At 36.7% G+C, this 26486-nt stretch overlaps 1 protein-coding gene across 1 annotated transcript in view; it reads left to right on the top strand.

Moving 5' to 3' along the window:
* The first annotated feature begins 152 nt into the window (after window positions 1-152).
* The window catches only part of mad1l1 (mitotic arrest deficient 1 like 1), a 49423-nt gene continuing 23089 nt past the window's right edge, over window positions 153-26486 (top strand). The window contains exons 1-15 of the mRNA XM_024259915.2: window positions 153-555; window positions 1260-1454; window positions 1548-1688; window positions 1829-2008; window positions 2092-2216; window positions 2301-2382; window positions 2758-2888; window positions 3809-3923; window positions 4594-4655; window positions 9362-9448; window positions 10093-10237; window positions 17231-17371; window positions 17540-17596; window positions 19897-19988; window positions 20187-20277. Of these exons, the coding sequence (XP_024115683.1) occupies window positions 1311-1454; window positions 1548-1688; window positions 1829-2008; window positions 2092-2216; window positions 2301-2382; window positions 2758-2888; window positions 3809-3923; window positions 4594-4655; window positions 9362-9448; window positions 10093-10237; window positions 17231-17371; window positions 17540-17596; window positions 19897-19988; window positions 20187-20277 (1593 nt within the window). The 5' untranslated portion in view covers window positions 153-555; window positions 1260-1310. The remainder of the gene's footprint in view (window positions 556-1259; window positions 1455-1547; window positions 1689-1828; window positions 2009-2091; window positions 2217-2300; window positions 2383-2757; window positions 2889-3808; window positions 3924-4593; window positions 4656-9361; window positions 9449-10092; window positions 10238-17230; window positions 17372-17539; window positions 17597-19896; window positions 19989-20186; window positions 20278-26486) is intronic.

Genomic DNA, 26486 nt, shown 5'->3' with positions numbered 1-26486 from the left:
TGACTTAAAATTTCAGATTTAATTTAGACATATTATATTCGGCTTTCATCGAAGAAAAACACAAAATTGTATATAAAAGTATAGCAATTAATTTACTCATTAGCCCAAATGTAATACACTTCATTTTCAGAAATCAAAAAAAAATTTCTTCATTGCATCTTTTTTTTTTTTTTACTCTTAATAATAAAATAAATGTATTTATGGGCCTATTTATAACAAGTATATATTTGTGCACCATTTCTAACAGTGATAATGTATTTGTATGTTTACGTTATGTATTTTTTGTAACCATCATTGTCACTACGTTTTGTTTTTGCGTTAAAATAAATCAATCAATAACAAATGTAAATAAATAAATAAATAAAAGATAAAAGAAAAAAAAGAAAGAAAAAGAAAATGGACTTCCGGCTGGTAGTCTCGCGATACTGCAGGCATCTCATTCGAGTACATTGGAGGGATATCTACTGTGCTTGCTGAGCAGCTAACACATTAGCAACTTAGGCAGAACTTATCATTTCCCGACAGACTTCTTATCGTAAACAAGTCAGTTCTGGTGTAAGTTTTTCTCCTTCTACTTGAGACTTTACAGAACCTTTCGGTACGATAAGCGAGCTATGACCTCTTCTTTTTAGTAACCCTTTAAAAGTTCCCGTGTAAATATTTCCCATCATGATCATGCTACAATAACGTAAACAACCGATAAACCTATTAACGTTAATCGCGAATATATTTTTAGGATGTTTTTGTGCATTATCTTTCTTGTTTTCGATGTTGACGTTAGTTGTTTCATTTTCCTTTATTTTATGTCATTTAAACTTCGAGCATTTTAGCATTCGTCACCTGATGGCACAACTTCTGTTAACGGGGTGGACTTAGTGTTTCTTACTTTGTGAATTAAGTTATTTCAACTCTTTCAGTGAAACTAGCAAGTTGATCTTCTCGAGTTTTGTTTTATTTAATAGTGGAATATTTGGCACCCTAGTTTTTTACAGTATTTTAGTTTCATATGTTTTTTTAGGAAATCTATAGATCTGCATTGGAAGACTACTCCCTGGCAATGCACGTTTTTAAACAAAAAATCATAGCTACAAATCAACATGCAGCTTAATGTGTAAACGATTAAAGCAATAGATTTCTTCCAATAGATTTTTTTTTGTTTCTAAATTGTCTGTCGTCTTGGTTTTTGCAGAATCCACCCCATTTTTTCTTTAAAGTTCATGCTAAAATAACATTTTAAAGTTTTTCCTTGTGTCCCCCAGCTCACGGGTCTTCTCATTTGCATACCACAACACCAGTAAACCCCCCCAAAAATGGACTTGGAAGACGACACAACCATTTTGACGACCTTGAAGTCCTTCAACACGTTCATCAGTCGTCCTGAACGTCCACAGCTGCCGTCTGAGCGCTCAGCCGGGAGTGGGATCCTTCAGAGTCAATTTAAACGCAGCATGGAGGTACAGAGAAATCATATGCTGTGAAAGCAAAATTCAGGAAACAATGTCGACCATTCCATCTGATGATTTTCCTACCCTCTGGAACATCTCTAGTTACTGGAAGCAGCAGAGAGGGTTCACTCTCAGAATCGCTTTCTCCAGTTGGACCAGGAGAAGAAACAAATGGAGCTGAGCCACAAGCGAGCTCGTATTGAGTTGGAGAAAGCAGCTTTTGACAGTGCTCGAGACTTTGAGGTATTGTACTTTTGCAGTTTTTTTTTCTATGCAGAAAATTCGTGTACATGCTTTTCTAATACATCATTTTCCTCGTAACTATTGGCCAGCTTCTCCCATAAATATTGATGGATACAATTGTCATTGTTTTCATTTTGCAGCATGAGTTGGACAGAAACCAGGAACTTTTGGCAAGGGTGAAAAGGTTGGAGGGGAGGGAAATTGACGTGAATAAAAACTTATCAGACCAGGTTGAGGAAAATCAAGTTCTTCGAAGGAATCTGGAGACGGCAAACAAAAAGTTGGAAGAGCGAGACTCCAAGCTGAATACTGCTAACACGGTTCCTACACTGACACACACCTGTTTGTCTCTTTGTTAATATCTCTCATCTTATATTTATTTATTCTTGCAATCTGTTTCCAGGCCATCATTTCTTTAAAGGATGAGCTCAGAGAGTTGAGGCAGAAAATTCAAAACCAAGATTTGCTGTTGTCAACCCAAAATTTGGAAAAACAGGAACTTCAGGAACAGCTGGATTTGCAGCGCAGGTAAACCATTTACCAAGGCAATTTTCCAACAAGTTCTATGTTTTGTTTAAAATAACAATCCTGCGTTCTTGTACTTTTTGTCAGAAAATATCATGAAATCTCACAACTATGTCAGACTCTCCAAGCTGCCCAGTCTTCATGCTCGGAGCACATAATTAAAATAAAGGTAGGAATCACTTGAACAACAATTTAATCTCACTTTAGTCATTCTGTGTATTTGATGTTTTTCAATTCTTGTCATTTGTGTTCATTATTATGAAATTTCGATGAAATAAAAGTATTGTATTCTTTGGTAGAAGGTTAAATTACCCTCTTTTGTAAATACAGTCATGTGTTTAACCCTGTGTTTAATGTGTGTGGGGTCTACGTGTATGTGTCAATAGAGGGGAAGGGGATGGTTTGCTTTTTATTTAAAGGTTTTACATTTTTGTTTGTCTTGCTGTTTTTAACTGTAAAGCGCTTTGAGCTGTGTGGCACAAAGAAAACCTTTTATAAATAAAGTTTGATTTACTTCTCGATTTCCCTGTGTTTGATATCACAGGAGCTGGAGAGGCGTCTTATTCTGCAGGAACAAGACATGTCAATCGTGAAGACTGTGAAGTCGGAGGTGGCCAAAGTTTCAGATCTGGAAAAAGAAATAAAGCGCCTTCGAGAAGAAAATTATTTCCTAAGGTTAAACTGTTTATACACTTATGATCTTTAGATGTTAAGTCTGTTTGTTTTTTTTATTTGTGTGCACTTTTTGACAATGTAGCAAAGCCTTTTGAAAAGAAAATCAAGAAAGGAGAAGTTCGTCTTTATTAGCTATGAATAATAATAAAGACAACTTCTCAAAAAAAAAAAAAAAATCCCACAGGTTTTTTTTTGTCTTGGATTATTGCTCAGCAGGACAAACACATTCAGCTTTTATCTGAAGCTTGGATTTTGCGTCTAAAATAAGTAGTTAGTTTAATGAATCACACTCTCCTGTGGAAATGCTAACACAATGCTTCAGTGTGAAAATGGATGCAAAAAGCTAATAATTAAATGCCGGCTACTTTTCATTGATTACATTTTAATTTTCAGTCTTAAGTTGTGTAATAGTTTGTAGTTTACCTTTAATTTTTTAAACATTCTCCTCCTACTTTATTTGAACATAAGGCAATTCCACCAAATACCATAATGAAAAGATCAGCATTTCTCTGATTCACTGCCATTGTGTTTTTGTATTTAAATGTTGCCGGGCAGATTACAGATGCTTTTCTAAGTTTCCTTATTTGTGGATTCTGTCAACACGATTTTATTAAAACAATTTAAAAAATGTTTTCAAATCCCTAATTTACCAAGAATATTTACGTTAGGTGTATAAATAATATGACATAAATGGGATTTTCAGCTGTTCACATTTTTGTCTTTCATGTTGTATTTATAGTTCCTTTCTATGTGCTTGTTTTCAATCCTTTTAGTTATGAAATGTACTGTGGAAAACACTGCTAAGTTGTGTGTAAGCAAAGAAAAAAAAACTGAAAAAATAAGCATTTTATCAATTTATCAAATCACTTTTATCCATATTTGATCAGTCAAAGTGACTCTGTGCTATTGCTGTTTCTCAGGGAGAGCAGAGAGAACTGCAGCCTCTTAAAAGAAGAAGCAGAAGGACTACGGAAAAAACTGGAAAGGATGGAGAAAACCAAAGAAGAGCTCGTCAGTGTGGAGCTTGAAAAGCAGGTAAATTAGATAAATACACAAATAGTGCTGTTTGGGACACAACCATGCCACACAACTGGCACGTTTGACTAAAACAGTACGTTTTTCTGCTTAATTGTTTTTGATTTAAAGTAAGTTGCATCATTTTTTTCTGTTTCATATTAGAGAAAGTTTGGATTTTACTTTGTGTGGTTTTTGGTTTTTGATTGTTTTCATTTTTCTTAATGTTACTTTTACATCTAGTTTTTTCTGTTTTTAATAGCTAATATAAATATATTTGATATAGTTTTTAATATTATTGTATTTGTCTGAACAAGAGGAGCTTAGAGTTGCCTTCTGTTGGGACACTTTGAAACACGACGACAGACATTAACACAGTTCATGAGAGTAACACGAATCAATGTTTTATAGATTACAGTTTCTGTGATATTTTCACTTAAACAATCTTTTGTTACATTGCTATAAAATTTATTTTGGTCCCATCAAAAAAAAATGATGGTTTAGGATTTGCTATGATTAAATAATAGAAGGAATATAAGACATAAGCAAAGGGAGGAAGAGATAAAGATGAGCAGTAAAAATGCTATAAAGGTAATTTTATAATTTGAAAAAATATTTATGTTGTTAAGCTTAATTTTTGCTGAATCCAAGTGCAACTAGGATTTAATGTTGTTCTGTTTTCCCTTTTTAGAGGCTGGCTGAGAAGCTCCAAGCTTGGGAGAACCTTGGGCAATCAACTGGACTCAACATAAGGTCAGCCACTGCCTGAAACCAAACCGTTTTTTTATGTCTGCAATGAAATGTAAAGGGTGACCACCAGATGGCGCTTTGATCCTTCTGATCTATAAGGGCACAAATAGAGAGAGCACTTCCTCTCTTTTTGTCCAGTCAGAGTTTGTGATGTCATCCAGGCTCTAAAATGAGAATAAATGTCAACAAATGCATGTAACGGGCAAAAAAAGATGAGGAACGGACACAAGACTCGCACAGCCTGGATATGAGGGGTTTGAGCTTTGGACTAGAACAGGACTAAATTCAGCAATTAGTAGATGATGGAGTTCTGTTTTGATGGTGACGGTGACACTTTATACGCTCGCACAACAACATGATCTGTTTTTAACTCTGTTGTGATCAGGACATGCATAACAAACTAATAAACTTGTAATCAAAAGTTCATCGATCAGTTTAATTCAGGAATTAATTCAATGGTCATTGAATTTTCATTCAAAATGTTTTTTATTTGGCAATGAAAAACAATGTTAACACAGCCAGTGGTAAAACTGGTAACAACGAATCTTTGTTAAAAGGAAAAAAATTCAGAAAGTAAAAACTAAATAAAATTTTTTTTGAAAATTAAAGTTTGGATTTAAAGACTCAATATTAGTTTTTATAGAAAGTAAAGATTCATTTGATTCTAGTTAACTGAAGACAATCTCTTTAAAAAAAAAAAAAAAAAAAAAAACTAATCTCTTGCTATGATTTGACTGTTCATGTCATTGAAAATGAGCGTTAAGACATTGAATGATTTTCAGGGCTTCTGTTTGGGTCCACAATGTCTATTTTTTTTTGGTTAAAAGTTGCCTAAAAAAGAGCATTTTCTGGTAGGAACAGATTGGAATGCTTACCAGCATTACAAACCTGTGCAGACGAGCACATGCAGAGTGTCTTCAACTCTGACCACGCTGGTAAACGAACAGCAAACGGAGATGCAGCCAGGCAGCGTTTCTGCTGTGCTTTAAAGCATGTGAGCTCAAGCACAACAAGTGTTGCATATTCTTTTTGGCCAGAATGCAGCCGCATTAGACGGAGACACACATGACTAAACACAGTGGAACCTGTCCAGACTGGGAACCAGCTAAATGTGAGACTTCGTACTTCATTTTCATGGCAGAATGCATCTGGCTTTCCTTCTGTTTGTCAAGCTGGCCAGGAAAACCACAGCCGTTTATCTAATATGCTGCCGTTTTTTATGCTGTTGCTTAGTGCAATTTACTACACTGCGTAGCTTAGAATGGTTATAAATGTGTTCATTCTGGCCCACATGTGGCCCTTCTTTATCAAAACTAAACAGATTAGTTTTCATTAAATCATCTTTCATGGTCATTTCCTTTCACGTTCAGAATTGTTGTCTGACATGGCAACACTTGTTAAACTGACATTTATTCAAACACCAGAGAGTAGAAAGGACTGGAATATTGAATTTATTTTATAATACTCTTGCATTATATTTTAATTAAAACGTCCATCATTTTCCCCTGTAAAGTCTGCTTAAATCCAGCTTGGCTGCCAAGTTGGTTACACTGAGTTGACACCTTTTGAGAGGCGAGTGATGTCTGTCATTCATTGTGGGCCTATAGTTCATTGAGAAAAAAAGCACCGATATGTGCCTCATTTATCACGGCAGTTATGGAGTAAAAATAACCTGCTTTATACTAAATCTGCAAAGCAGTTAACTTTTTATTTTACAGTTATTATTCATGTTTTAAGGCTGTAAAACCCCTCACTACATATTCTATACATTTTTCTCACAGATCTGAACATTTTCACACTTTCTCTCTCTTAATTAAACTGTCAAAGTTTAAACCTTTATAGAGAAATGAGTCCTGGATGAGTCCAAAACCAAAAAATTCATCTTTGCAAGATGAATGTATTCTGTACAGAGGACATGACACTGGGGAGATTGATTGACAGCAGTCCACGACCAATCAGGATGCAGAACAGAGTGAGCTGTAAAAAAAAAAAATGCAAAATTGCACAAAACAACAAACTACGGAACAGCAAGACTGCAAAAATGACTGGCTTTACAGAGAGCGACAACTGTACTCGTATTTGCCTCCATTTAGTCAAACGTGGATTATATTAATCTAATGGACTGGCTTTTGCATTCAAGAAATCGCTGTTCCTTGGCAAGGCACATTGCTGCTGATGGTCTGGCTAGAGCAGAGGAGGGAAAACTTTATTATACTGGCCACAAAAGGTTCTAAAGCTTGACAGGTGGCTTGAAGTGTTTTGGTGAGCAACTTTATATGAGAAAGAAACGATATGGAATCTGGACAAAAACGTCCTTTTTTTTCTTCAAAAAATGTGGTGTTTGTCCCTATTTTAGTCCCAATTGCACCAATTGATTGATATCTTTCAGAGAAAAACACACACTTAGAAAAATGCTGTTTGTTGTGTTGGAATTATTGGAAAAATGATTCTTCCTTTGAAAAACACACACAAAAGTGAGAAAAACAATAAATCTTCCAACACAACACGAATGCAAAATAACTTAATGCACATAAACACAAGTCAGTTTATCAGTGGTTCACCATCTTTAGTTAGACGCCAAAATTACAGGGAAATATAAAACACTATTTTGGATTATCAATGTAATTTATTTCATTGTGGCAGGCTAGATTAAATGGTCTGGCTCCCGGGCCGTAGTTTGCCCACCCCTGAGCTAGAGCCTTACATGTCAACACTACCACCGTCAATGTATGAATGAGAGTGTAGATAGCTTTTGGGTTTGAAAATACAAAAGTGCTGTCAAAATATACAACTTTTAGCAATTAGAAACTCTTTCAACCTTTTTTCTTTGGTTTTGTTAAAAGGACATGAATACATTTCATTTAGTTGTTTCTCCTTTTTTTAATATAATCTCAAAACAATGCTGTCAAAACTTTTATTTGCACCAAACAAACAGCACATTTTAAAAGATTTGAATGATAAACATATTTTTTCATTGTTTTACCAAGTTTATAACTGTTTTATTGCAGTTTTAAGAGTAAGTTGTATAATTATAATAATCTGAACCAATCTTTTCCTTATGAAACAAGTTTTAGATGAGATTGATGTTTTTTTGTGGTTACTGAGCAAATGTGTAGGGGTGGTCAAGTCTCATTATTATTACAAGCTGTTATAAGTTGTTTTTCTTTTCTTTACTTGTTCATTAGATGTTCATTAAGTTCATAGATGTGTTTTCTCTTACCAAAATTACCAATGATTGAAATGTTTTGTCTCATCTTGTTCTTTTGACTTCTGTTCTGACCCTAAAACCAGGAAAAATGGAAAGTTGCTGCAGATCTTAAACTGCTAAAGATTCTACGCTGTCACAGTGCATGTGAATATTTTGATAGTAACTTCCTGAAATCATTTAACAACAAATCTTCATAAGTGATGGCCTTTTATGTAAGAAATGCTTCATATTTTTGTAGCTTTTATTTTTTTCATTGCAAAGTATTCTGTCTCCTTCTGAATGTGTGTTGTTGGGTCAGGTATGTAAATATTTTAGGAAACATAAAAATTGAATGGAACATGAGGTTTGCCGACAGATGGCTTCAGGTTCAAAGCTTCAAAATTGGGGGGAAGGAAGCGGTGTTTGTTTGAAGAACATGAACTGTGATGCGAGAGTTTGTCTTTTGGTTTTTGAATGTTTTATACAATTCCACCCACAAGGTCTTAACAAGGCTGTAGATTACAATTCTGTGTTTGTCGCTCCCCCCATTTTTTTTAGTGCAGAGAAAAAATCTAAACTACAGTTCCAGCAGATGTTTGGTCCTCATACAAAGGAGATGTCATGTTTAATGGGATTTTTCAGCTTCAATTGAGGTGACAAGTTAAAAAAAAAAGGAAAATATTCCAGAAAGTGTTTGAATCTGAGTGTTTATTATTTGAATGTTCTTATTCATTGAGCAGTTTGCATGTTTTTACCATGCATTTTTTTTGCTGGGAACTTCATCTTCCTCCTAAGTCCAAAAACATGGTTCATGATGACTCTAAGTTGCTCCTTGGTGTGAATGTGTGTCCACCCAACAACAGTGGTTTGGATAGGCTCCAGCAGCAACAAAAGGAAGATTGAAGATTTAAAAATGTCAATATTGTTAAATCTCAGTCTACTTATGCATATAAAATAGATTGAACTTCAAAATGATCCTTTTTTGTGTATTTTCTTTGCTCTGCATGTCTTGTGATGCCGTGGTCGCCTCTCTTTTAACTAGTCCCTGCAGGACTTCAGAACTAATTTGGATTTGGAAATGGATTGATGGTGAAATTTGATCCTCTAAGTTTTGAAATGGTATTAATGTTGCAATAGCATAACCAAATTTAACAGTTAAAGGGACCACTTTAACTATCCAACTGCTCATTTCATAACAGGTGAGGATGCTGTGGTATTTATTATTTAAACACATCCGTTTACAGGTTTTCTAACCTTTTGTGTTGATCTCTTGGCTGTTTGTGTGTTTGATAACCAGTGAGTCTCTCAGAGTAACTCTGTTTGTTTTGGAGCCTTCTGTTGATTATTTCCTTTCATTTCCCATTTTCCAGCTGGTTGACAAACAAAAGAATATGGAAACAATGTTTATTTGTTTTTCTCCTATCTTTTTTTTCTTTGTCCTGCCTGCTCTCTCATTTATATTGATTTTTCATTGTGTGTGTGCATGTGTATGCTAACTAATCTCTGCTGTTTGTGTCTGCAGGAAACCGGAGGATCTGTCCAGGGAGGTGATTCAGATCCAGCAGAGAGAAATTGCCCTGAAAGAGCAGAACTACACACTCAACAGCCGGTGGGACACACTGTTTGCTTGGCAGCCCCCCCTCCCCCCTTCACCTCTTTACATCCGACCACCTCTCTTATTCCTGCTTCATTGCATGCTTCTTTCCCTTATGTATCTATTAAAGCGTATCTCTGAGAAGACCTTAATTGTCACAAAGTTAATTAAATTGGACCTGATTTTGATAGTACTCCTGACAATAGTCTTTGGTGCTGCAGAGTGTGTGTGTGCAGAAGCTAGAGAATGTAATAGAGGGAATTCTCTAATTAAAGTTGCCCTGTTCAAACAGAGGTGATGTTTGTTGGGTAGATTGTGGATGTGCTGCAGCCCAGTCCAGCTAAGAAGGGTTTCATTAGTTACCGTGTACTCGTACTTTGCTAAGCATATTTGACTGCCTCTAAAATATTAGAAGGCGCTAAATGGGGAAGGTAGGGAGGATTGTGTTATGTAATTTTTTTGTCCAGTTGGTTAAATCTCTTGTGAAAAGGGATTTTGAGCGTCTTCTACAACTATAGGGGTGTCAGTCAGATCAGTCATTACAAAAGAAGAATTAAAAATTTGCAACAGATTATTTTTTTTAAATGTCAATTCTTTTGCATACTCGCTTGCACAGTTAATTATCTTTATAACTTTTTATTTTCGTCTTGGCCCATCAGTGTGAGGAGCGTGGAGCGTCTGCAGTCTGAGCTCCGTGCAGAATTAACCCAGCAGGCCACCAAGACTATGGAGGAGCAGAAGAAGAGAGAAGCACAGGATTCTCTGGTCCGGCGCCTGCAGAAGCGAGTGCTGCTTTTGACTAAGGTACTGCTCCACGAACTCCATTCCACACGGTTGAAGAGACACGAATTGGATCATTTTTCAGATCAGTTAAAAAGACAAAATAAGATAAAAGCCTCCAATTTATAGTCTGAAAAGCTTAAAAACCTATTTAACAGAACCTATATAAAGTACTTCAAAACATATATACACACACAAATCACATCAAACGTGCTAATTTATAAAAACAAAACATTAATGTAATCTTTGAACCTAAGATATTTCATCTTGAAAAACATAAGTGTTTTTAAAGAGAAGCAGGGAATGTCAGAGTTGACCATTTCCAATTCTTTCACTATGTCTCCTACTGCAATAAAGCCCTCTCTCATTGGGAACAGACAGAGCAGCGTTTTTCTCCTGCCACAGCGCCGGGACAGAAAGTCTTCAAACTGGGTCACAGAGACATGGATGTGGCGCTAAAAGCTGCTGCTCCTCACTGAGAGAATCACTGAATGATCTCATGAACTCAGACATAGACGTGCTCTGCTCATCGATGCTTTTGTAGAACTCTTCAAAATAAATAAACCTGATCTTTCATCATCCGCATCCTCCAGGATGAGGTCGGAAAAACTTTTGACAGAAGCTCCTCCCACACGCAGCGAGAGCGTCAGGTTTGTCAACGCGCTTTTGGACAAGCAGTCCAAATTTAAAGCTCAAATCGCTGTTATCTGTTTACCTGCCCACCCTCTAGCTTTCAGCCCCTCACACCCCAAGCTAACATTACCAGTGCAACAAAAATGGCGAGCGATTTTGGAGCTATCCAGCCGTACAGTTTTGACCCAGATGCCAGGTCAGATGAGGAAACTTATATAATATAAATGTACTTATAATATACTTATACAACAACGTGTTTTGGTAATTACATTCTTTTTATTTATTTTAATTGTTTTACCTTTTTTAATGCACAAAATATTTAGTTGGACAAAAAAAAGCCCATTTCCCATTGCTGCAGTACTTCCTTATAAGCTTTGACCGTTTTATTTGCTTGGTTTCTAAACACTTTATTTTTATCAGAATTCTCTGCTGTATTTAGAATATTTATACCTTTCACTCAACCAAATCCCCATCTGTCCAAGTGGTTTTAGTCTTTTATTCATCACTTTCTTTCATTCATTTTAGATAATTTCAAGGAAACTGCAGCACTCTAATGGACTGGCTGTGGTGTGCCTAAGGGCACATTTCTATTTATTATTTTTAATATAGTTTTTAATAGATTTCCTATCTGACTTAAAGTAGCCTTTTTAGACTGTTTCCTTACAACTGTGATTCATAATGGAGGCTCTACCACACGTTCCATAAAGTGTGTTGATTTCTTCTGATTTTTTTCTTTTTGTTTAGCTAAATTATTGTGACGTTAGTCTGACACAAAATATTACTCTGGGATTTAAAAGTGTTCCTCTAAAACCTGAGTTTAAAGTTTCAGACATTTACACTTTTAAGTGAAAACTGTTGTAAAAGATTTTTATCTTTTTTTTTTCTTTTCAAACGTAACAAAAATCCTCTTTTCGTTGTAAGAAGCAAACAAAACTTGACTTAAGCTTTTTGAGAAGAATTCTTGATTTAGTAGACAAAGATAGCGGAAGCCTTAGTCACATTTAGGCTCCTGCCTAAAGGGAACCTTTGTGCATATCCGCTCAGGGGTAACCAGAGCGAACCAGCTCTCACTGATTCACACCTGCGGTTTGGCAGAAATCTTTATGCTGGATGCCTTTCATGACACTATCCTATATTTTATCCAGGCTGTGGACAGGCACAGGGCAACCCAGACTTGGGCCCTCTTTTGGCTACATCGTTCAGTCAGTAGTGTGAAGGGTTTTGCCTAAGGACCCACACTGGAATAAGCTCATCTTGGACCCTAGGAAGTGAACCCTGGTTTCTTGTGTGCCAGTCCCGCGTCCAGCCCCTTTTTGTGCAGGCACCTCAAGGGAAGTCAGTGTGGTAAATGTAACATGAAGCATTTGCATGGATCATGTTAGTTACACGCACTTATGATACTCTCATGCAGTGTCCTTCATTCAGCACTGTCATCTATCATAAGGTGTGAGGACTGACCCCTTATCAATCTAACATACCTGTGTCTCCCCTTCTTCACCCTGACTTGCTCTTACATGTAGCTTAAGTGTCTGTTACGACCTGTCGTCTGCAGCATCTGCTCGGAAATAACGTGTATGAACATTTTTGCTCTACGAGCCCACCGACTGGTCTACAAACTTAAAATGTTGTTCGTGCCACCTCCATGCTCCTTACAGGTTTGCCGTTTTTCTTTTTTGTAACTTGTCCTGTCTAATAGCTGAGCAAACAGACGAGAGCTGAAGGGTACTTGTGTTGGACATATTTTACTGTTAAACAGGGGGTTATGGATCCTCTGACACACAAGGCTAAACTTTATTTTAGTTTGCCCATTTTTCACCCACAGACTGCCGGTATCCACTCGTAAAGGCATAAACAAGAAATGTTTTGTGCAATACTGAAGTTCCTTTTCAGTGCTTGTATTGGATTGAAGGGATGCTGCATCATCAAAGTGTTAATTGTCAGCTCCTCATGCATTCATCAATACTGTAGAGGAGACCTCAAAGAAAGTAGGATCTCTTTTATTTGTTAGAATATTTGGAGGATTAAGATATGTGTTAATTTATGATCCCAAGCAAATATCTGCAAAGATTTTAATGTCACACAAATCCATAATAATAAATTGAAAGCAATTTTTAAAAAGTTTAAACAATAGCAATATTTAACTAAAATGATTTAAAATGTTTTTTCATGTTTACTCTTGATTAGATGTCCCAACAAATCAGTGTTAAGGGCAGAATTTTCTGTTTGGACTGATTGAGCAATACCCTTTAGGCAGAAAAGATTAATGCCAAACTTCATTTGTCCTCATACACAGTCGGGCAAAACCCAGACGCAGCATTTTAGCAGAAACCTCTCATATCAGCTGTCAAACGTGGCAGAAGAAGAGAGATGGTTGGGCTTGTTTTGTAAGAACAGTACCTGGGCACCGTCCAACTTTGAGCTACTTTCATACTTTTCATGCTTTGCTGAGTAAAGTGAATTATACCGTCACAAAACTGTGTAGCATTTCTTCCACCTCTGTTAAATCTTTGGTCCATAGTCATTCTAGACTTTTTTTTTTAGTTCAATATGTTTTTGCACTATTGCATGTATAAATGTCAAATAAGGAAGAGAGGATTATTTTATTTTTGTCTTTTCTTATCGAAATTCTATTAGCTATTCTAACTGTATGAAGCAGGAAGATTTAAAGCATCCTAATGGCTAAAGCTCATGGTGGAGAATTATGCAAATTTACTTTGATTTACCTTGATTAATTAAAAAAAAAGTAACTTTAACAAAAAATGTTTTGTCTTTATGTGGTCAAGATTAAAACATACATTTCTACATCAAAACAATAGCAATATCCTTTAAAAGGGTTAATGTCACAGAGAAAACATTTTATTTAGTTGGTATTGAAATCAAACATTTAACAGAATACTGCACACCGTTGTAGAACCATTGACTTTACATCTTTGTCGAAGGTGAAAGGATGAAATGTTTAATCATACACTCAGTGGCCACTTTATTAGACACACCTGTCCAACTGCTCCTTAATGCAAATTGGTCAAGATGATCTGCTGCAGTTAAAACGGAGCATCAGAATGGGGAAGAAAGGTGATTGATCTGACTTTGAACTTGGTTGTTGGGACCAGTCGGGCTGGTCTAAGTATTTCAGAAACTGATGATTTACTGGGATTTTCCTCCTTAACCATCTCTAGGGTTTACAGAGAATGGTTAGAAAAAGAGAAAATATCCAGTGAGTGACAGTTCAGAAATGCAGTGTTGATGCCAGAGGTCAGAGGAGAATGGGCAGACTGACAAATTTGTGGCTATTGCGTGATATTTTCATGTCAAAATAGACCAAACTCTCTGAGGAATATTCCAGTTTCTTGTTGAATCTGTGCTACCAATGATTAAGGCAGTTCTGAAGGTAAAGGGGGGGTCCGACCCGGTACTAGCAAGGTGTACCTAATCAAGTGGCCAGTGGGTGTATGTTTTAGATCTGAAGATGTAACTAGATTGAGGTAGCTGTTGAGGATGCTTAAGTTTAACTGAAGCCACTGAGAGATATTACAGTTAGCAGACTTTAGCCTTTGATACTCAAAGGGAACCTGATAGAACCAAAAATCTATAATGTAAAGCCAAGCGTAAATTCAAGTGTGGTCAACTTGTGTGCAAACAGCATCTGGATATATATATATATATATGTATATATATATATATTTACCACTTTTATCAGTGAAATCCGCATCCTTTTGTAAAGTCATCTTCTCTTTGGTCTGTATGTAATGTTTATTTATAGGATTTTTTTTTGTTGGGGGGGGTGTTGTACTTGTTGACCCGTTAAAAGCACATCTGTGCACTTAAACAACCACTGAAACAAATGTGATTTTAAAAAGAAAAAAAGAAGATGGGGAAAAATGGTAATGACAGTTTTATCACTCTGTCCTCCAGCTCCCTGCCTGTTTTTAAACGAACGTTTTTCTTATCATTGAAAGGAGGCAGATTTTTGATTAAGATTGAGCACTTTTCACTTTTCACATTAATAGCCAGGAAGTGGCCTAAAGGCCTACTGGTTAGTATTTAAAGCAAACACTGACCTCTAAATGAAATGTTCTTTTGTCTAGTATCTATGAGAGGTTCTGCTTCTAAATTGTCCTCGCTCCTCGTGCGTAGTGTGGTGTTGGGTTATTGAAAGGGCGATGGCTATTTGGTCATGCGAGGCACCGTCCTCTAACTAGAAGTTGAAGTAGTCCGTCCCATGTATAAAACATAAAATTTTATGCAAAAATTTGGTTTATACAAATATGCGCCTTGGATGTTATAAGATACATAACCTCTATTGTAATAGTCAAATCTTTCCAACACAAAAGGCCTTCAGCTCTTATCTGTTTGCTCAGCTGTTAAACAGGACAAGTTAAAAAGTGAGGGAAAAAAGAAAAAGGAAATAGTCCGTCTGCCTTCCTTAATTATCTGTAGCATCTTTTTTGAAAAAGGAGCTTCTTCTTTTGTACATTTCTTTGCTCTGTGGGAGTGTGTGTTTTTCATAAGGACTGTCAATTGTAGACTAATTAGGAGATAAAGAGGGAGGACAAAATTTTCTTGTAGTTCCTCTCAGATCAGCTTTTTTTTTTATTCAGTCAGTCTTTAAAATGAGCTATAAATGAGACGCATTCTCTCATTTCTTTTAACGTGTTTTTCTGTTCCTTTGAGTTCAACTCTGTCTGATTTGTTATGATCAAGATTTGTTTTCAGATTGTAACTTTCTTTAATCTTCAGAGGGGAGTTGTTGCTCATTAAATGAAGTGTCAAAGATTTACGGCATAACTTTAAGTCACTTGAAAGGACGGTTCTACTTAGTAATCAGCATATACAACAAGCTTTTATCAGGAGTGGTATTTAGTGGTGCCGTTCATTACCTTACTTGAACATTAATTTCAAACACATTCCGAATCATCTATGGTAATGATCGATGATTGCATTTTCAATGGTCCTCAAAATTCAAGAATCCTTCTAAGCAGTCTGACTTTAAGAGAGGTTTTTTATTAAAGCTTGATTACCTAAAAATGGCCCCTGCTTTTCTTTCTACTTTTTTATCACTGGATCTGGCAACATAGGTGTGGATAAAAGTTTGTATATAGCATTTTCTGCTTTCATAAGTGCCAAATGGCTTTTACTGTTTTAAAAAAAGAAAAAAAGCAGTGAAAAGGGCAGATTGTTTTTGATTATGACATGCACAGGAAAAAGATGAAGTTACCTTTACAGCTCTTTCTTTGTATTGACACTTGACATTGATTATAACTAGTAAACTCCAAGAGCAGTCTGGTTATTTAAAGTCGCAATCGCTGAAGTGGGTTTTTCTGAGAACAACGTTCCCCGAAATTACGACTCACAAAGAGGCAGGGAGATCTTAAAACAATTTGACTTGCTCTCAAGCAATCACTTTTATTTCTTTTTGTGCTTTACGGATTTATTAACCTTGATTTGGATACAAAAAAACCCTGTAAAAATGTGCATGTTACAGAATGTGCAAACATAAGCTTCAAATCACTCACAGCAACTGGAAAGACACAGACTGTCAGACTCGTGAGCTATTTGCAGATTGCATGTCAATGTGAGTGGCAGATGCTCTTGACTCTGCTACTATAAAAGCAAAAAAAAATCTTTGAATTTTAAATCAGTCATCACTTCAGGGGATAAAAGCAACGAGGCAGCATGTGTGGCAAAGCTCATTTGCAAATGTATTTCTCTGTGATGTTTCTGCTCCGGTTTCATTTTTTAATCTTTTGTCCACAAAGGCCTTGTTTAAATGTATTAATTACCAGTATGTGATCAAGAACAGTGACTAACTGTGACCATAAGCTTCTCTCCTCACTACAGGTCACAGATGCTTTCACGTTCAAGCTACAACTGTTTAAAGCGCCACTCCAAATTATGGTTTTACTGTGGCTTTTTTCTAACGATGAAGGACATTTATTAAGAGCTTAAAATTGCACAAATAAATATGAATACTTTTGTTTTTGCTGCTTTTACTGCTGAATCTGGTTCTCTCATCAGGATCACAAGATGTGAACACACAACTACATTGTTTTGATATTAGTTGGCTGTCAACTAACAGATTTGATGGATCATTTATTTTTAAGTCTATGGGATAAGCCGAAAGGTGAAGAAGATTTATTTTTAAGTATGTTACAGTTTGCACAATTGTATTGACGACAGAAAATACCCCATGCCCAGTCCGTGGTTTCCACTTTGTGTAGGTGTGTTCTTGGTTGTTCTGCATAATTCTGATCTAGTTTTGCAATGTAACATTTTATTCATAGAAACTACATTTAAGCAAAGCAGATATCCAAAATTTCTTTGTCTTTGTCGTAACTGTCTCCATTATTCTGCTGTTCTAATGAGCATGGTTTTTCCATGTTCCAGGAACGCGATGGGATGCGTTCAATACTAGAGTCTTATGACGGCGAGCTGGCATCTACAGAGTACTCTCCTCAACTTAACAAGCGTCTCAGGGAGGCAGAGGAAGTGCTGCAGAGGACGCAGAGCCACAACACTGAGATGGAGGTATGCAAGTATCAGGATGTTCAAAGGCACTCTATCGCATATTTCTTCCAGGTTTATTAAAATATTGTCTAATTTGTTTATTGTAATATTACTATACATAAAGTTTAGATTTGGATTTGTCTGTTTTTGTATGACATTTATCTTCTTGAATATGTTTTCATTATTAAGGCTCAGCTGACCAAAGCAGAACAAGATGTGGGGGCACTAAAACTACAGTTACAAACAGTAAGTTCTATTTAGTGTAATGAAAAATGGAGTGTTTAACATGAACTTCCCTTAATCCAGGGGTCGGAACCTTTAACAGTAAAATATCCATTTGGGCTCATTTTCTACTGATCAAACTTACAAGGAGACGTATAGTCTTACTCTAGCTTTTAAAACATTTGGATTTGCATTCATGACCTTCTTTTTTTAATAATAAATATGAATTATTTATATTCTTTGGCACAAACAAAAGCAAAAATATAAAAAGAACCTAGTGTCTCTTAAAATTTGTTTTTTTTCTTCTTTACTTATTTTTAAAATAAAAGATGATCTGTGCCAAACAGAATCATCAAGTGCAGCTCTTGGCAGCTAGTAATCAATGGTGTGCAGCACAAGATAATATGTGCTTTTAAATCATAAAATATTAAAGTTTTTACCAAAGTTTTGCTTTGCATATAAAATCTGTGCACTGAGCAGACGAGGCTTCTTCAGGTCAACAGGGATGTAAAAACCTACATAGTATATCATCTATACACCTCAACCAATTGAATTTATACATTTAACTAATCTAAATTAAATAAATGTGAATTAAGTAATCCTTACTTAAGAAAAAAAATTGCTATTATTTTTCTTCTTTTCCTTTTTTTGTTCTTTTTCCCCTCTTTGTCCTCAGTAGTCTTACACTGCTGGGTTTTGTTATTTTAGTTTGGGGTTGGAGCTTGGCAGTCTTAGATTGCAGGCTTTGTTTATTTTTTATTTAGGTAGTTTTGGTTAGGCAGCCATTAGCAGGGAGCTTCTGAATCAGATGGTTGACATGGCGGGGTCAGCAGTCCCCCTGACTTATTTTATGTTTGGCCAAAGAGCCACTATGGAGAGATAAAAGAGCCACATGTGGCTCTGGAGCCGCAGGTTGCTGACCCCTGCACTAATCTAAACCCTTTAGAACCCACTTCAACTGTATTTTATAATCTTTTAATCTCCTACATCACTGCTACAAGCTTTTTCCAACAGCATTTTTTAATTTGCTCCTGATTCCCAATGATTTGAATAAAGAAATACTCAAACCCAATTTCTAAAATAATTTTCTTATGAGAAAATCCTACAAGAACACAATTTTCCTCATAGAGGGTCTTCGAGCATTTCTTCACCTGAAATCATCATCACAATCAAAAAGAAAATACTGTTGCAAATGTTTTGTGATGACATAACTTTTCTGTGTCATAATTGCTGAAGCCTTGTCTCTTCTTGTTCTCCAAGGGAATTTGTTGATCATGACTGCTGCTCTGTGTTGTTATTAAAATTGCTCTAAAATTATTTCTAATTGATACAGCTTTGATTTCAGTGCTGCAGGCTTGTTGTTTAAAGCTTTTGACTCTTATTGGTTTGAGATTTTTCTTTTATCTAGTTCTGTTTGTCTAGAACAGCAGAAAGTGCAATTGTCAGTACATTAGGTGCTTAAAGTGGTTTTCAGAAGTCAAAAGCACATGAACTAAGGTTTAAATGGCAAAATCCCAAATTATGAATAAAACCAAATGTAAAATGGTAAATTTCAATAAGAATATTTTTTCATTAAAACAAGACAAAAAGAAAAGATAAAAAAGGTAAGTAAATGACTTTCAGCTGTCATGCACTAGACTTAAAATAATAGTTTTCAACTAGAATATTGTCCTTATTCAATTTTAACATCAGCCTGTTTGGGTTTTTAGCTGCATGAAGATCAAAAAAAGCTTCACCATCTTTGCTTGTAAACACCAAAAAGAGTTATGCTGCAGAAGTGGACTTGTGAATGACCTGGTGCTGAGCCAGGCTTGATTCTAGAGTCAGGCTTGTCACAAAAGGCCCAACCAGAGTCCCAGTCATAAGAGACCAACATGCCAGAGATTTATTTTGGTGCTCAGCCATATGGTTTGGAGCTAGAATAAGCAGCATGGAGACTTTCACACAAACCAAATCCTTGTGTCGTTTCCTGTTAGGGACTATTTGTTACCTGGGTGACATCAACATAGTATGGCAATGAGTATTGACATGAGAAATGCATCTGTTTGACATAGCTGTAATTACTCATTTGTCTTTGGAAGAGTTCTCAGGATGCACTGAAAGATGGGCAGATGTTACCACAAAATATCCTAAATGTAGATAAGTTAATAAATGTAACGGTCATTAATGCAAAAAAGTTAAAAAAGATTCTAAAAGAACAGATAATATTTTGACTTTTTTTTATTAATATTAGTCTAAAAAACGACACCATTGTTTTGTCATTTTATTGTATATGCATATAGATGTTCAAATGTGGTTGAGTGTTAATACTCTTCTTGTTTCAGGTGGAGCTGGAGCTGGATTCCTTAAAGAAACAGCAGGCTTCTTCTGCTGAAAGCAGCTCTTCAGTGAGCAAAGAAGAAGATTACACTCTCAGGTAGATTATTCACGGAGCTCGATGCAACAACCACTGTTTGAATAAATGCTGTGCAATGGAAAAGATTTCACACACACAGTAAACTGACTCTCAAACATTAGGAGGTGCACTTCTCGCCTCAAGGTCAGCTCATTTGTCAGCAACATGCATGTGCTCATTGCACTGATTGGATGATGTGTTTATCCACCGGTTTTTCAGAAAGAAAATTGAAGATTTGGAGGCAGAGCGGCAACGATTGGAGGAACAGAATAATATTTTGGAGATGAGACTAGAGAGGAACAACATGCAGGTAGGCAACAATCTTCCCTCCAGCTGTGGTGGTTTTTCTTTTTTTATGATAGATTAACTCGCCTGCGCAAAGAAACCCATTTAATAACCCTGGGAGTAGCATTTGTTTGCAACATGCCACAGGTTGGTTCCTAGAAACATTCCTCACTCTCGACATTTCTTCAAAACACAGACTCGGATGTAGTTCCACTAGAGTTCTGTGGAGTAGCAGTCAAGCCTTTTAAAAAAGTTTAGTTATTTTTTTATTTAATCTTGGAGTTCTACAGAGCTGCAGCACATCTAAAACTGCTGCAACATAGTTCTAAATATTATGTTGTCAGCATGTTTTTTAAAACATCTTTTAGTAATTTCTTGCTTTTTCAGGTAAACTAAATAAAAAATCAATTTTTTTTCTTTTAAATTTAATTTTTTGGGGTAAAAAAGACAGCAAGAAATCCCTCTTCTTTTCCTCTATAATGCCATTAAGGACATTAAAAGGAATGCGGAGGAACATCAATTCAAAAGGCCAAAGGCAGCAAACCATAACTGTGATTCATTGATCTGATCTCTCAGATGAGTCTGAACAGTCATCAGTCATAGGGATTTGCATTTCATGCAAAGGTATAACTGGAATATGCCTTGAAATTATTCTAACATTATGCAGATGCTAGTCCACCCCGTGCCTCCAGCCAAAATCGTTCACCCTATTCATTTTTGCGTCAAGCTGATTAATGAGCTAATTCCATCATTAATTTTTTTGTGTTGGTTTACCCGTTTCAGACTTGTTCGAACATTGTGTTCTGCCCTAATTTAGGCAGAGATAGCAGAAGCTTCTTGAACAACATGACAGCAGTGGCTGGGAGGTTTGTGTTGTTCAGGCTGACCTGAGAGCATCCCTTTCACATTTTCCTTCAAGTACTTTTCTGCACAGCAGCATCCTTTTTCATTACTTGTGAGGCTTGTGTGTTTGTGTCTTGCATCAATGAAGACTGTGCTGTGGCATGCGCTATCTCCCCAGTGGTTCAAACATCTAAGGGGCTTTGTTCTCAAATGAATATTATTGTGTGGCAGACTGACAATAAATTGTTACATTATTGCATTAATATTCACATAGCCTTTTCAACTGGGAAAAAAAAAGTTGGTCATAGGCAGCATTGACTATTTGGCTCTAACTTATCAAAGATAAACCAAACACATTCCATGTCCTTTCTGGGAGAAATGAATCCCATGTATAAAGTATGGAAAGCAAAAAGAATGATTCACTCTGCTATCAGTAACAAGTCTAAAAGCCCAGGACACTGACGGCTTTTGGTTATATTGGTTTATTTTAGCAAAAGTAACAAATACTTCTGCGGGCGCAGCAGAAATAGTTTGATGTTTAAGAGTTGTAGCTGAGAAATCTCAAGTGAAACCATTTATTGTAAAATCATCCTAAGAAAACAACTAATGCCTTTAGTACAGGGGTGTCCAGAGTCAGTTCTCGAGGGTCGGTGTTCTACATGTTCTCCAACCAACCTACCACATAAGCTCCTTATTGGCCAAAAACGTCTGATCCAGGTAATCAGCAGCAGATAATGCAGGATTTCTGGAATACCAGGAGGTGGCCGGTTATTGAGGACTGACTTTGGACACCCCAGCCTTAGTCACTACTGCCCTTGTGTGTGGGTGCAGGCTGTCATCGGGAAAACAATGGAGTGGAACTTGGTGGTTCTAAAGATGGCGGCTGAAAATCATTAGCTGAAAGGAAGTTGGGAACATCATCATTTCAAACCCTGTGCACGACACAGGAAGCTCGTTAGTGCTGTTCAAGGGAAAGGTGTGTACCCATTGTGCATCCCTTGTCCTATCTTTGTGTGCAGCCTAGCTGTTAGAATTTAGAAAATTAGACAATTGGTGTGTAGTTTGTGTCGGCATCCTACGGGTGTCTTGCAGGCACTTGTGGATCACCTGCACACCCTGTGCGGTCTTTCACGACTTGTTTTTGCAAGAAGTGAAAACCGTGCTACAGCCTGCAAATCTGCACCCACACAAGCTTTGAGGCAAAAAAATACTGATACTGAAAAGAGATTTGATTTTTGCCTAGCTTATCAATACACACTGGTCTTTATTAATTCATTATTAAAACAACATTTTTGTACCAGTTAAAGTCCACAAGGTTTTGGTTGGCTGAAACTTGAGGATTCAAAAGGACAACTTCTCTGGCTGGTTGCAGCATTATTCCAAAAGAGTTTCACATTTACTTTGATGTCGGGCCGTACATAATCAGCCCCGGGTTGGCCACAGATGTTGTTCTGCCACTTGTCTGAGGCAAGAACAGGCTGAAATTGGGCAAATTCTGAGAAGTCAAAATAAATGTCCTCTTGTGTGTGTATGTGTGTTTTTTTTTTTCTTTTTTCTTAAGTCGACTCTTTTTTTATACACAGAAAGTGTGTACTTAATCTCAATCAGGTTTTTGACTTCTATGACTCAGAGGAGTCGTGCTTATCGAAGCTTACTGGGGCACTTTTGTGAAATGTGTGTGGGTGAGTTTGCTGGTCCAATTTATCTGGGAAGTGAGTGGAAGTCCATGTCTTTTCAAGCGTCACAACTTCTTTTAAGGCAGTGGAGAGCCAAGTGTGCACAGGAGTATTTTTTAACACATGCTTCAAGGTTACGCAGTCAATGGATCAGGTCAGTTCTTAAGAGCTGATTTTTATTACTCCTCCATGGTCTAATGCACACCCAAAGCCCCTCCACATTAAAGCGTGTGGAGAGATGAAGGGACTGAGTCAAAAGGCGCTGGATGGAGGGAGCGAATGACAGAATGAGAGTGGTCCGACACCAAAAATGATGATGAACATACTTTTGTTGCTCCTAACTTTTTCTCCATCCTTAAATTGTCATTATGTGTTTGTGTAGTTTGTATATCAAACTAATCTTAACTTTGCATGTGAGATTACTCTGCTGAAGCCAAAGCATTGTAGTACAGGACATCAGGCAGACATGATTCAGTTTGCTTTAATGTTTATTTGAAACGGAGGGATTCACTGCGTCAGCAGTTTACTTTGGCATTTATGAAATAAATCTAGATGAATAGATTTCGGCTTGATAGAGTGAGCAGAGTGTGCTCTCCTCTAAATCACTATCACAGTCGGACTGTGCTGGCACAGTCTCCCATTTATTTTCTATCATCCACCCTAAAAGTTTCTGTAAAATAATTCATTTTTTTCCAGCGTTTTTCAGGATGACCTTCAAATAAATCTATAGCTTGCAGAGATCATTTTACTTCCTTTTAAAATGTCAAGTGAAAGAAAATTAGTTAAATTCTCATAAAATATTCTAATGTGATTTTCTTTTTCATCACAGCTTTTTGGATTGATAAACAACTGGATAATACAGAAATTCACTTTATATTATGTTTATTCCTTTTTTAATAACTTATTTGTATAACAATGTAGAAAAGAAGTAATTGGCACCAATGGTAGTTTGGCATTGCTAAATATTTATTCTTGGAGTTGTAAGCTTGATTGGCAATGACGGAGGTCAAATGTTGCATGTTGATCATCACCGAGTTTGCACATTGGAACTGGTCAATGACCTGAAGAGAGCTGGGAGCTAAGTAACTAAATTTAAAATTAGTATAAGACTACATCATACATATATATATGACGTACCATTCATTCTCTTCATTAAGTACTTTATAAAACCCAATTTGGACAGTTTATTTTTGCTTTGTTTTGTATGTCTGCTGCTAATGAGCTCTTATCTTGAAGGGGTGCTACACTTGGGGAGCTTCAAAGCTATGAGTGTTTTATTTTTAGAATTTCTCTTTCAAGTTTTGTTAATGTTCATTATTAATGTCTTTACAGATTTGGATCTTTTTAAACTTGTATACCCAAGTTTGTCAAACCACTTTAAGAAATTCGTTCTGTGGCTTAAAACAAGTCAAAACTTTTAGCCAGCAACCTGTTGGAGGTTTTTAAAACTTTACCTCGATGAAGTTTATAGTTTAAAATTCCAAAACTCCTTGTTCTCTTTATATCTCTTTGTTAGTCTGAACAGACGGATTTGTTGTTTATTTTCTTCCAGGGGAAGAGGAGAGGAATTCAGTCATAGGATACGATCAAAGTAATCTCGTTTCAATATATGTTCAGGCTTGCCTTTTTATATCAGGGGGGCAATTGATTATTTTGGCCAGGATTTCTGAGCTCAGGGCCCCCCAACCTGGATGTCTTCCATGTTACCCATTCTAAACACACCTGATTTAGCTAATCATCTAGCTCTGCAGAGGCCAGATAATGACAGCCATTAGAGGCAGGTTTGTTTAAGCAGAGAAACATAAAAAGCTCCCAGGATGTTGGGCGCTGAGGACTGGAGTTCCGAAACAATGGCTTAGACTAACAAACAAAGGCCTCATTCTAATTTTTTCTTATTCATTTCCGTTTTTGATGGTAGTCTTTTCATCACCCTGCTATTTGGGATTGGTGGACTACTGTTGGTTGAAGAAGTGGAGGAGGAAGTTGTATTCCTATGAACAGAGAGAAAATTACAGGCAGGACTGTAGGAGCTTTGGATGTTGGGACTTTGACAAGATAGGTGGATATCTTGTGTTCAAGAGATCAAATGGATAGGAAGCAAGCCTTATAGATTAGGAGCAAGTTCTATCTGTTTTATTATGGAGTGGATCGCAAGAAGAATGAAATAGACTTGATCCTGAAGTTGTTTGGATGTGAAGAGTGTCAGATTTGATGATGAGTCTGAAGATGGAAACTGAAGGTTAGTCACTGGCTATGCCCCCTTTTCAGATCTAAGCTTGAGGAGAAAGAGAAAGTCTGGAGGGAGATGGATGAGGTGAAATGTAGGTAGAGTATACCTAACGGAAAGAGTGATCATTGAGTCAAACTTGAATGGATATGTGGGTAAAGAAAACTCAAGTGATAAGGAAATGATAAGAAAGTTTTGTTTTTAGGACACAGATGTAGAAGAACTGATATTGAACTTTGCAAAAAGAATAGAAAAAGCAGTGGTGAATACATTTTTCTAGAAAAAAAGAGGATTTTTGGGTGCTACAAAAGAATAGAGGAAGAACACAAAAGTTGATTAAATATTGTACAAACATTTTATTTTGGTTTGGGGAGATCATGAGGTTCTCCCAAAAAACTGAAGAACTATAGCTGAAGTGATCAGGGAGACTGAGAGGAAGGTACTTGGTCCATCATCCTGAATGAGACAAGCAGATGTGGAGACTTGTTGTCTGCAGCTGGTTCAAAATACTGCTGCTAGAGTTTGTGAATAAGTGAACTATACCGACAAAGACTGTGTTGCTTTGCCCCGCCCTTGTAATTCCTGGCCAATGACTGAAGAGGTCTTTAGTCACATGGTTTTGTTTACAAGCTTTGATTCTAAACAGAAATGTCCAGTTGAAAGGCAATCGGATTACAGAGTAAACATAAGGTTCAGGACTCGATCTGGACCAAATTAAGCGGACTCCGTCTGTATCAGCAGACTTTTTCAGTCTGAACACATCCCGTAAAAGATGATTAATGTATGCTTAAGTAATTGATGACCGAAACCCTTATAATGCACTGTAGTAACTACTCTCAAATTGCCTATTAAAAGAAAGAAGAAAGGTCATTCTGGCACTTGGATCAGAATAATGACAATTCAGTCTCAAGAAAAATATTGAGTTTTGCACAAATCCCTCCAGGAGAGTCTTCACTCAGATGCTCTACGTGTGAAGATGAGCAGACCTTAAGGCTTTTTCCCCTTGAAAGTCACTGCTTTGCAGACCTCTGCGGTCATGCTCTCCAGGCACAAACTGGATCTCCCTTCACTTATCTGTAAACTCCCTAAAGCTAAAGTCCCTGTGGCAGAGCCTGCCACACATTCAGAGGCTACCACTAACGTGGATGTTCTCTTTATTGTTATTGCTCTGATTCTTCTTCCATGCCCTGTATTATTCGCGCAATTTCCAAAACTGGATTCCTCCAGCATTTATGAACTCACTCTAAAATTGGCACCCACACCTAAGGACCATCACATTCCTTTCCAATTCAGTCAATGACTTTTGCTGCTCACATGTTGTTGCTATGGGAACCACACAACGTTTAGGTCACTTGCAGCAGGCGGATCATTGAGTTTTGTGTGCAGCCTCAAAACTAGTACAGTTTTCACCTAAAAATAAGAATAAAACCTAAAAACAACAAATTAATGGAGACATTACTTCAAACAAGACACTGTTTTGGGTCAAAG

The sequence above is a fragment of the Oryzias melastigma genome, linkage group LG1 (assembly GCF_002922805.2).
Source record: "Oryzias melastigma strain HK-1 linkage group LG1, ASM292280v2, whole genome shotgun sequence".
In the NCBI taxonomy this organism is placed as follows: domain Eukaryota; kingdom Metazoa; phylum Chordata; class Actinopteri; order Beloniformes; family Adrianichthyidae; genus Oryzias; species Oryzias melastigma.
The sequence above is the reverse complement of the archived record's forward strand: the minus strand, read 5'-3'. Positions and strand labels throughout refer to the sequence as shown.